The following is a 13,325-nucleotide window of genomic DNA, read 5'->3' on the forward strand; positions in this document are numbered from 1 at the left end:
TAAAAAAATATTTTAACAGACATACCACTTCCGGTTATACCGTAAGTGATAAGCAACATTGTTATTTTAAACTAAACATCCTGTATACTATTGCATTTTTAGGTTCTGCGTAAGATTCTAAATAAAATTTGTAAAAAGTACCATAGGTCAAGAATTCATATTTTTTGAGTTATTCACCTTTTTTTTTATTTTGACAGATGGGGACAAACTTTTCAAAGTTAGTATCTCATCTATTTAAAATACTAATCTTAATGCCGTAAGAACGTTTGCACACTAATAGTAGATAACTTTATTTCAGGAATTTACATTGAAATTAAATTTCTATATACAGGGTGTTCACAAATCATACGCGATTTCTTTAAACTTTAAACTACTGTAAGTCAATAATTTTAAATAAAAGACATGTATTTTATAATTTTAATGAAAAAGAAATTAACTGTCTTTTAATTAGTATTAGGGTTCCCTTTAACTAAAGTTAACACTTTTGGAGATAATTGTGGTTAAATGTTAAATGTAAGATATTTATTATTTTATTTTAGCAGACCGTATATGAAAATGTCATAATTGTTATTATTTCTGATTGTTGGCACCTTAACAAAGTGATAGAAATGGCTCGTTCGTTTGGGATTGGGAATACGTTGGGAAATCTTCGTTGGGAACACTGAAGATTGCGTAAATTTACTATAAATAAACCGAAATACCTTTTGCCTAAAAAAAGTAGTTTAAGTTACCATAAAAAAGTGAAGAGCTACAACCCAGTTGTTTTTGATCACACAAAAGATATTTAACTCCCATCACTTCTTACAAACCACTAACTCTCGTAAAATGTGTATTTACTTCGCTCCAGTAATGCACACAAAGTGAAATTTTACTTCAAATAGGGACTTTTAATTCCCGATAAGTGATCCAATTACATCGGCATATTGCGGTATAACATAATATTATTAATAATAATAAATAAAATTACGTTTTCTTGAATGTAAGCCCAACCACTGTATGGTTTTGCGATTAGTTGCGTAAGTACTCGAAAAGTAGGTAATCTAGTAATCTAGTACCTAGAAAAGTAGGTAATAAACCACATTTTTGCAATTAACAGTCAAAATTTTATCTTACGTTTTTCTTAACTGAGTGGGATTACTTGCTTTTTAGGTTCACTGAAGATGGACTGATTAGTCCAAAAACGTTCTGAGCTTTATTTTAATCTATTTGGATTTTTTAATTTAATTTTTTAATTAAATATTCCACTTACAACAAAAGTTTTTTACTTCGATGTTCGAGTTTTTTATAATATAACTTTTTTACCAGTAATTTTCTTTTCAGCGGTAATTACAAAAATCAAGATACGGTTTTAAGAAATAATTTATCATTAACTTAACCTTTACAAAAAATTTCAACGTGACACCTCGTCAACTTTAAATATAACCTCCTTCTAATGCCAGATCGGGTTCTTTATATAGCAATAATTTAGTCTCGAATATTTCGATAATTTATAAGTTTTTTGAATCTCCTTAGTATTTTTCTAAAGCTATTTTCTTGTGGCATCTTATTACAATATACTACTTACTACTTGTATTGAAAATAAGCTACAATTTTACTTGAAAGTAAGTTTATTTTGACGTTTCGATTTCTACTTCGAAAATCGTGATTATTAATCATCAGGGAGCCTAAGTATGTGAATTTGTCCATAACTTTAAAAGTAAAGTTATTAACAGTGAATTGAACACCTATATTTCTGGGCCTGTTATTGGATGTTAATACAATCATTTTGGTTTTTTCTTTATTTATTTGTAGACCAATATTTTTTGAAGCATTTGAAAGCATGAGAAAGTGGTGTACATTTCTTCTAGCTTGCCTGTTGTACGAACAATTAGGTCTAACTCTCCTGCTGCATAGGCCATAATTTGTAAGGATTTGTTAAAAATATTTTCTCTGCAATCTATTCTGGCATCTCTTATCGCCTTTTCTAAGACCATGTTACAATGAAAGCACACCAGCGCATCTCCCTACCGCAGTCCTACATGCGTTTCAATTCAATTTTACTCATTGTAGCACTTATCAGTCTTATTGCTTTATCGGAAATATATAATTCGTCCTTCATACAATTTACTTCGGAGTACAATATCAAAGAAACATAAAAATTTAAAGAAAGCAAAACTCCTGGAGCAGATAGTATCCCTTCTGAGATTTTAAAACATAGCGCAAAAAATCTGACCTGTTATTTAAGTAGATAAGTAGAACTGATTTGAAAGCCAGTAGAACTACCAAAAAAACTGAAGCGTAGGTATAATTGTACCTATTTACAAGAAAGGAAACAAACAATTTGTGATAACTACAGAGGAATTACCATCCTAAACGTGACCTACAAAATATTGGCCTACATTTTTTACGATCGACTATCGAGATGTTATAAAAACATAATAGGCTAATAATAGTATGAGTTTCGCAAAGAAAGGGGCAAAGGACCTGATCCAACCATTCACTGCATGAGAAGTAGCAGCAAAAAGAATAAGGCTGCACGTTAATACTATTAAAACTAAGTATATGAAGGTGACAAATAATAAGCAAGTAGCAAAATACAAAGATCTAACGGTCGAAAAATATACTTTCGAAGAAGTGAGAAACTTCATATCTAGGCTCACAAATCAATCAAAGTAATACAGTAACTACAGAAATGAACAGACGTATATATCTAGCAAATAGAGGATACTATTAAAAAAACTTTTAACACCAAACAGTCACAAAAAGAACGAAAATATTGATATATAAAATTCTTATCAAGCTTGTCCTCACTTAGGCGTCAGAAATGTGGACGATGACAAAAAGCGATGTATTATGGCGTAGGAGCTATAATTTTGAGCTTTACCGTATTTATAGTAAACCTAGTATTGGTCGGTTCATTAAAATATATATGCTGCGGTGGCTAGGACACTTAGAGAGAATGAACGAGATTTAATGAACACATTTATAACTAAAGATGGAACCTGACCAAGAGCATGATTTAAGAACCAGATGGAAGACGACTTACGAGTGTTAAGATTAGGTACGAAATTGGAAACCAAGGCGAGGATAGGAAGGAATGGAAGCTGATCCTAGAATAGGTCAAGACCCACCATGGGTTGTAGAGTTAATGATAATGACACTATCATAGGCTAATTTAAAATCTATGAAGAGGTGATAAGTATCGATATAGTATCTACCTTAGCACAAAAATCTGGTCTGTTGTTGATCGACCCGACCTAAAATCACTTTGATATTCGCCAAGAAGCTCCTCTGAATAAGCACTTAGGCAACTATATCTGATAAGTAAAAATCTCTTGTATACTGTATTAAAAACTATTATAACCTTATAGTTGCCGCATTCCAATTGATTACCCTTTTTGTGTAACTAACAAACAATTCCAGTACACCACTCTTAGCGATTAGTTCATCATTCCAAGCTCTTACTATCATTTTATGTATCTGATTAGTAAGACTATCGCCCCCACATTTATTAAGTTCTGCAGGTATACGGTCATCCTGGAGTTTTAATATTGTTAGACGTTTTATTGTATCCCGTACTTAAATTAAAGTAGGTTGTAATGGTATGTTGTTTCTTGCTCCTAGAGGTGGTGGATTTTCATTTTTAACTTTGGTGGAAAGTAGCTATTTATATCGTTCCACACACCAATCTTATACTATTGAGTAAATGTCCCTCCTTATTTTTACATATTCTCAGCGTTGGTTTAAACTCTTGAGTTATTTAAAAATTTATAGAATTTCTCATTTCCTTCCAATATTCCATTTTCTTTTTGTTTGTTACATAAGTGTATATGCTTCATTTTTTCTTTGGGTAATGTCCTCACCCATGTTGTTTTGGTTCTTCTCTCCTTCTTTGCATTTGAGATTATAGCTTGAATCTTTATGCCAACTAGAAAGTGGTGCCTCGGTAGGTGCGGACATCCATTAGGTTCGAGAAATGTCTAGTAGCACATGATTGATTTGTTATTTGTTAAGCCATAGGGTGAGGTCCAAGTCATCATATTTATTTTTTGTGTTGAAAATATGTACTTTTCACGACCATGTTCTTTGCGACTGTAAAACTAACTACTCTGTTTCTATTTTAATTAACATTATTGTGGAGACTATGCTTATCAATGGGGGTAGAAATATTTGCTCTCTTCGAATTTTTGCTTTTAGATCTTCGAATACTACCCTAGTGTCATTTATGGGACCACTGTCATACGTGCTTTCTAATTCATCACAGAATTGGTATTTTTCTTTATCTTCCTTGTCCTCTGTTGAGGCATGTACGTTAATAAGACTAATATTAAAGAACCCTGATACTTACGCAGCTCATTCATTGACTTGTTGGCTAAAAATCTACAACCAACTGCTTGACTTTGCTATTGACTATCACGGCTGTTCCAAATCCGTGTGTCGTCTTGTGGCTATGATATATACCAAGATATCTTATTTCATAGTACTTCTTGTATGGCACTAATGGGAGTGATATATTTTGCTAATAGTTTGCGGGTGGTTCCTTTAAAATCGTTGTCCTTACTTTGTTGCAGAGGTCGTCGTCGAGGTTCCGTCCAGCAAATTTAACTTTACATAAATTTCGTAAAAATGGATTTTTATAAGGTAGAGAGGTTAACAGGGACTTTTCTGTAGTGATTTCCATACCTTAGCCAAAGTGTTCTAACTGGTAACTTTCCTGCTTACCAGATTCATCACTAACCATTCACCTTCCTCATTCGGGCTTGTGACCAGCAATTTCGGATCGGTAGCTCAACCTGCTGGCAGAGTTCAATTTATTATGAGTTATATAATGGTAGTTGGTTCTAGACTCGAATCAGCAAAAATTCAAATGTCGTATAAACACTCCAAATTAGGATTGCGAGTTTGAGTTGGTATTCGATGGTAAATCAATTTGGTATGATGAGAGATATGGTCTGCTAACTCTGCAACGCTTAAGTTAATTCGAAGTAACGAGCTTTTATGGTATGTAGCACTGCTGTATTAATATAACTACTTTATGGTAAAGTGACATTTTTATGAGGTCTTCTTCTTAAAGTGCCTATCCGTTCCGGATGTTGGCGATCATCACGGCTATTTTTACTTTGTTTATTGCAGCGCGGAACAGTTCACTAATAGTCGTGTTATACCACTTTCGTAAATTTTGAAGCCAGGAAATGCGTCTTCTTCCCGGTCCTCTCTTACCATTTACCTTCCCTTGGAGAATCAGCTGGAGAAGGCCGTAACGTTCTTGATTTCTTATTACATGTCCTAGATATTCCAACTTTTTAGTTTTGACGGTCATGAGAATTTTACATTCTTTCCCCATTCTACACAGGACCTCCACATTAGTAACTCTGTCAACCCAGGATATACGTAAGGTGCGCCTATAACACCACATTTCGAAAGCTTCGAGCCGATTCATAGATGCAACAGTCAGTGTCCACGCTTCCATTCAGTAGAGCAGAACTGTGAATATGTAGCAGTTCAATAGACGGCATTTTGTTTTTAATGATATGTCTCGACTGTTAAAAATGGTTCTCATTCTGACGAATGCAGCTTTTGCTTTTATTATTCGCTGTTTAATTTCTGTTGAGTGGTCCCATTGGCTATTTAAATTGGTGCCTGGATATGTATATTGCTCGACTCTTTTGATATTCTGTTGGTTGATTGTAAGTTGAGCGTTTAGTATTGGTTTTTTACTAATTGTCATAAATTTGGTTTTCTTTATGTTAAGAGCTAGTCCGTATCTGTTGTTGACTTCTGTTAAGCGATTTGTTAATATCTGTAAGCCATTCAGATTATCGGCAAAAACTATAGTGTCATCTGCATATCTAATGTTATTCAACCATTCACCGTTTATTAGTATTCCTTTCGCACAACTGTCTAAAGCTTCCTTAAATACCCATTCAGAATAAATATTGAACAACAATGGAGACAAAATACAGCCCTGACGTACTCCACGTTCTATTGCAATTTTATCAGTTAACTGGTCTTCTATTTTGATTTTGGCCGTTTGATTGTAGTAAATGTTTCTGATAATTCTAAGATCTTTATTGTCAATTCCAATTTCTTGCATTAGAGTCATTAATTTGTCATGTTTTACTCTGTCAAATGCCTTCTGGTAATATATAAAGCATACGTATATGTCACAATTCACATCCCTGTATCTTTGAAATAGCACCTGTACAGCAAAAAGGGCCTCCCGTGTTCCTAGAGCATCACGAAATCCGAATTCTGTTCTTGTTAGTTATTCCTCACATTTTGTATATATTCTTTTGTGAATGGCCTTCAAATGTTTTAAGTAAATGGCTCATAAGGCTTATAATTCTATAGTCTTCGCACTTTCTCGCATTGGGTTTTTTTGGAAGTTTTATAATAGTTGACACTAACCATTTTTGGGGAATTATGCCTGTATCATATATATTGTTAAATATATTTGTCAAACATTTTATGCCATCATAGTCCATAAGTTTTAAGAATTCTGAGTGAAAATTATCAGGGCCTACTGCTTTACCATCTTTGGTGCTTTTGATGGCATATTTTACTTCTTCGACTGTAAATGGTGGTCCAGATTCGCAATTGGTGTTTGTTGTAATACCAGTGTTACTTCGTATATCTTCAAAAGTTTTTTCCACGTATTTGATCCAAATATCCCTTTTATGCTCTATTTCCAGTACTATGTTTCCCTGATTATTTGTCAGGAATCCAGTGTTCTTGTGTTTATATATAAGCCTGCCGCTTCTTTAATCTTTTTATGGAGGTTAAATGAATCATGTCTTTGTTGTAATGACTCTATCTCTGTACACTTCGAGCTAAACCAATTTTCTTTTGCTATTTTAATAGCCCTTTTTATTTCGTTATTTATGTTGTTGTAGTAATTCTTATTATCTTTAGCGTTTCTTCTGTCTTCCATCATGTCAATTCCAAATTTTCTAGTTCTACATCTGTGTTATCTTTTTCTGTACAAGCCCATGGTTTTTCTGTACGAGCCCACGTGTTTTCTTTTAGCCGTTTTTGTACCTTTTCTTTTACTGTTTTATTTTTCAGAATTTTTCGGAATTTATGTCGGATCCCGGGTACGCTTTAACAGATGTTATAGAGTTTCTAAATCGTTTGTTATAAGAATATAGTCTATTTGATTTCGTACTGTGTGATCTGGAGTATCCTGGGGTGTCCTGGAGTATCCTGAGGTTTTATGAGGTAAATACACTTAAATAAATGATTTTGTATTTAATAAACTAGCATAATACGTACCAGTTATAATGCAAGAAATATCGTTATATAATGACTCAATCAGATTCTGTAAGGATAAACTGATGTTATAATGTATTCATATTAGACAGTTAATTCTTATTACAGAGGGTGATTCTTTGGGGGGCCTAATTAGATGTTTTGGAGAAACGTGACATAATTAATATCTAAAAATTTAGAATGTAGGGTTTTTGAATAGGCCAATTATTCTAAAATATTTGGACCCTCCTACCACTTATAGTAGTATGGCGGAAGTTGGCTAAGACTTTCTTATTTTAAATACAACATCCTGCACGTTATTACGGATTTCGATAGAATAGGTTTAGGAGAGAGATTCTCTCCACATAAGATTAAGCTACCTTATACTAAGATTTTTAAGAAATATGACCAATTAAATTTTGAAATAGTGTTCGATTTGACACTCTGTATCTTTGTTCTAATAACCTTGTAATCGGAACTGCAGGTTTATGTTTGTTTGATTTTTAATTTTAATTACTAATAAACTATTAATTATAAACAGGCAACCAGTCGAGGGGAGTTTTGTAAAAATATGAACTAAGCAGATTTCGCATGCATAGATTAACAAAGTTGATGGTGCACCTTAATAATTGGTTTAAAAAATGTACACTTCTTACCAGTAGGATACCCAAAGATCAACAGAATTGGTTACAATTTGCGATATAACGAACATAAGGAAAACAAATATTAAACAACATAAGCCTATGCCAAAACGCCAAAACTCGTAATAGGTTGATGTGGGAATAATACCCTTTTCCATTAACTCATCAGTCTCTTGCGGATCTTCATTATCAACACAGTCCTAAAAAATAGAATATAACTTTAAACATTTTAATCTAGCCTTACCTTAGATTTATATATAAATATTTAATATATTTTGTATCCGGTATCCGTAAGCGTGACCAAATTTTAAAGTATCCGATATCAAAAAAATACCTCGAATTCCGTAGAAATTTAGTTTTTTTATCAAAATGTCGTGATTTACACAATCAAAAGGCTTTGGCATAGTCAAAAAAACAGTAGCGTAAAGATTATTGTTCAGTGCTTGGTGGACCCGATTTAGTACAGAAAACATAGCATCACTGGTTTTTCAAAGGAATCATTAATTAGTGAGACCAGGACATCAAACACACTTTTTATGAGATTTAAGAAATTTTTTATGGATAGTCCATCAGTACTACAGGAAGATTTGCTTGTGATACTATTGATTGTTTGGATCAGTTCAGATTTAGCAACTGTTCTAATATATATATATATATATATATATATATATATATATATATATATATATATATATATATATTGTTATGATGTGTTTTTTGTTTGAATGATGAGCAATGAGTATTTTTAATAATATAATATATAGGGTTTTTATCGCGGTTCTCAAAGAATTAGCTTGTAAGTACTTTTTTAAATTATCTTTATTATAACTATTATGAAACACACATATATATCTAACCTAGTCAATGTAAATTTAAAATAAACTATCTTTAAACTGATATTCTTATAAAACTAATTAAATTCTATAGACAATCTAAAATTTAAACAAACTATCTTCAAAATTGAAATTGTTATGACACTAACTAAATTATATTAACAAATTTTGTACCTTTCTTTCACTGAATGCCTAAATGAACTGTTTTCCACTATATAGATTCTAATCACCACTGAATGTCTTCGTACTTCAGTTATCCTTGTTTTTTGTGAAATTACTTTTTCCAATTATCAGCTTCTACCAATTTAAGATATAGTTTTCTTCACCAGCATTTATACACCACCAACCAAACCAGCAAACAGCATTTATATTTATTCTTCTTTTCAATATACCAATATCCAATTATTATAAGTTGATTTATACCAATCTCCAACCATAATATAATTTAATTTCTTCCAATATACCTTTTTTTATCTTCAATAATTATTTGTGTATAATTATAAATGTGCATTAAATATATGTATAATTTTTAATCTTCATTTAACTCACTATTTTAAACAATTTGACTATTTATACTTGATTCACTGACTCCAACTAACTTTCATATTTCTTAATAAACTTTTCTGACTGACTTCTTGAAAATTCTGAACAATTTACTTCACTTACTAACTTTCATAATAAACTGCTTGACTTCTGACTAAAAAACTGCCTGACTGCTTGACTTCAGACTAAAAACTTCCAAAACTTGCCATCTTGAATCCAAATCACGGGTATTTATATCTTTTGGATATTCCAGAACCATCTGGTAAGAGATCATGTTCCAATTTGTTCCATTAACTACTTGTCTGAATTTTCTGGAACAAACCATTTCGCAAACATGGCCATCTCCGGAGATCCAGAGAATTCCATTCTTTTCTATTAATAATTTTGTTGACATTTAGGCTTTTCAGATCAGAATAAACATTCAAATTAGTAACTAACACTCTAATTTAATAAAATACACATTTCAAACAATATAACCCCACTTATATTCGTAAAATTCTTAAAATGACACTTAGGAATGGAGGGTATAGTGTGTTGCCTAGTCACATGGCTCACTTAAAAATATCTACAAAATCATAACTACTAAAATACAACTTTTTACAATTATTATATGCTAATTTCTTAAAATGCCCTCACATAAATAATTTTTATAAAATTCTCTAGTATATAACTTCTTAAAATAATCAAATACTTTTTTATATCTAATATTATGTAGTATATAACTTATAAATTATTTTCTATACACCCCAATCGTCACAATATATATATATATATATATATATATATATATATATATATATATATATATATATATATATATATATATATATATATATATATATATATACGTTCAAATTAACGGGTAAAGTGGTCTGTAATAAAAATCTTTAAATAAATAAATATTATTCTTCTAACTTTTCTTTTATTGTTATTTTTATTTTTACATTTGAAATAATTTTAATTTTTTATCGTATAGCTGTAACCAACGTGCTTAAGACAATTTAATCTTGACATTCAATATTTCAAATACTTCAATGTCAGTTTTTATTTGCGAAATCTTTTAAATTCTGTGAGTGTTTTTTAAAATGTATTTGTACGCCATTTTTTGTAATGTTCAAATTGTTTTTAGTTTACTCCTGAGGAAGCTTTTAAATAAATGGCGAAATATTGAGTAATTTAGAAAAAAGAAAGATTTTTATTACAGACCACTTTACCCGATAATTTGAACGTATTTATAAATTATTTTTTGGTCGAAATAATATATATATATATATATATATATATATATATATATATATATATATATATATATATATATATATATATATAATATATATATATATATATATAATATATATATATATATATATATATATATATATATATATATATATATATATATATATATATATATATATTTAATATAAAATTAGTTTTTCTTGGGTTTAGGTTCAATAAATTATATTACATGTGGAACTAGATTTTATTTTCCATAGAAATCAACGTTTCGGCAGGAAACCGATTGACGATATATTGATTGATAGTTGGGTAGCACAAGCAAAAGCGTAATTAATATTTAAATCACCGCATAGAATTTTTCTGCTTTTATTGGGCAGGTTATCTAACAAATTTAGCAGGTTATAAAAAAATAGTTCCGTGGAAGAATCAGGTGATCTATAATGATCAGATAGTGTTGCATTGATAATTGTAGAGTGTACATCAAGGGGTGAGAAATATGAGACAATATAATCAATTATGGTAGATTTTGTTTTAGTAATTCTTGTAGGAGAATTAACGTGCATTGTGAAACCGTGCGATTCGAATATACGAATACTTACGTTGATTTCTATGGAAAATAAAATCTAGTTCCACATGTAATATAATTTATTGAACCTAAACCCAAGAAAAACTAATTTTATATTAAATACAGTACGGTTCAAGCAACTCAAAACTATATATATATATATATATATATATATATATATATATATATATATATATATATATATATATATATATATATATATATATAAGCGAGATTCCTACAACCTCTGCTGCTTCTCGCATTTCGACCGTCATCATTTTTGTCCACCCATTCGTCTTCTTTGATGGCTCTATATCTCATTATGTGCCGTACATTTTCTTCCCAGGCAACTGAAGGCCTTCCCCTTCTTCTTCTTTGTTGTGGTATGTAACTTAAAGCTTTCTTTGGCCATCTATCTTTATTCATTCGCTTCATGTGACCATACCACACTAGTCTCGTTTCAATTCTGTCTTCTTCTTCTTCATGTGCCTTGTCCGTTCCGAACGTTGGCAATCAACATGGCTATTCTGACTTTGTTTACGGCAGATCTGAATAGTTCAGCAGATGATAATCCGAACCATTGCCGCAAGTTTTGGAGCCACGAGTGTCTTCTCCTCCCTGGACCCCTTCTGCTGTCTATTTTCCCTTGAACGATCAGTTGTAGTACTCTATATTTATTATGTCTCATAACGTGACCCAAGTATTCCAACTTTCTTTTTTTTATACTTATTCCTACCTCTCTCTCTTTACCTATCCTGCGTAGTACCTCTTCGTTGGTCACGTGCTCAGTCCAGGATATACGTAATATACGTCGGTAAGCCCACATTTCGAAGGCCTCTACTTTTTTCATCAATGTTGCGGTCATTGTCCACGCCTCCATTCCATATAACAAAACCGGGAATACATAACATTTCAGAAGTCGAATTTCGAGAGGTAGGGTGAGGCTTTTAGAGGTGAAAATTTGCTTCATGCTAGTGAACGATGCTCTTGCCTTTTCTACTCTTATACGTATTTCCTTCGCTTGATCCCAATTTGAGTTAACTGTTGTTCCCAAGTAGATGTACGAATCCACGTGTTCAATTCTTTCATTGTCTAGTATCAGTTGCTGTGGTGGTTGTTGGGTTTTGCTTACTAACATCCATTTGGTTTTTGTGATATTTAGTCTGAGTCCGTATTGTGCACTTGTTTTTTTGTATCTTACTCATTAGGCAACTCAGTTCCTCCATGCTACTTGCTAGAATCACAGTGTCATCAGCATTGTCATCAATTCTGTCTACACTGGAATATACAGTATTTGTCCTCCTTCTAATATCTTCATTCCTGATATGATCTTTTTTGGATACACTACACGCTCTCCATAGAAAATCCATTTTTACTACTTCTATCCTTTTTCCAACTGATCATGCAGGGAAAGATCCAAGGAAAGAGAAGCATAGGGAGGCGTAGAATGTCATGGCTGCGCAACCTGAGGGAGTGGTACGGATGTACATCAAATGAACTTTTCAGAGCAGCCGTCTCAAAAGTTCGAATAGCTATGATGATTGCCGACCTCCGCCGCGGAGATGGCACTTGAAGAAGAAGATCCTTTTTCTATCTTTTTTCGTGATCTGCCAAACTTCTGCCCCATAAGTCATAATAGGCTCTACCAAGGTTCGATGGATTGTCAATTTCGTTTCTTGTCTAATATCTTTAGACCATAGGAGAGAGTTTAGAATGTTTACTGCTTTTTTTCCCTGCTGCGTTCTGTTCTGATGAATATTTATATTCATTACATGTTTTTGTGTTTCTAATTTCTAACTCTGGATCTTCATCATCTCCTATTTTAAGATACTCTGTCTTTGACATATTCATATTGAGGCCCCATTTTTCATATTATTTGTTTTCTAAACATGTAGTCCATGTCTTCCTCATCATTCGCTACGACTACGTGATCATTTGCATTAAAATAAAGTTTTTAGACATTTACCCTTGCCTATGTCTATTCCGGATACTTGTTTCCTCCACTGCTCTAGCGATGATTGAATATATATTTTAAATAAGGTCGGAGATGAGCAACATCCTTGTTTAAGCCCCTGACTGGTCTAATAAAGAACTAATTTAAGATCTTTTTTGAATTGGGGAGATAGAAAATTAGATCTTGTTGTGGCAAATTAGTTTATATATTTTTACTCAATAACGAGGTATTCATTTAAATTTTAAGTTAAAATATTTTTAATCACATCAACAAAGTATTTATTTAGATTTTCAGGGCTTGGAGAAGAAAGTGTTTGAGCTGTA

At 31.8% G+C, this 13,325-nt stretch overlaps 1 protein-coding gene across 3 annotated transcripts in view; it reads right to left on the reverse strand.

The window, feature by feature from the left end:
- The window catches only part of LOC140447686 (ATP-binding cassette sub-family C member 4-like), a 188,556-nt gene that overhangs the window by 70,835 nt on the left and 104,396 nt on the right, over positions 1–13,325 (reverse strand). For all 3 annotated transcript variants that reach the window (XM_072540482.1, XM_072540481.1, XM_072540483.1), the window contains one exon: positions 7,884–8,068. In XM_072540482.1, coding sequence (XP_072396583.1) covers positions 7,884–8,068 — 185 coding nt within the window. The remainder of the gene's footprint in view (positions 1–7,883; positions 8,069–13,325) is intronic.

This window comes from Diabrotica undecimpunctata, chromosome 8 (genome assembly GCF_040954645.1).
Source record: "Diabrotica undecimpunctata isolate CICGRU chromosome 8, icDiaUnde3, whole genome shotgun sequence".
Taxonomy (NCBI): domain Eukaryota; kingdom Metazoa; phylum Arthropoda; class Insecta; order Coleoptera; family Chrysomelidae; genus Diabrotica; species Diabrotica undecimpunctata.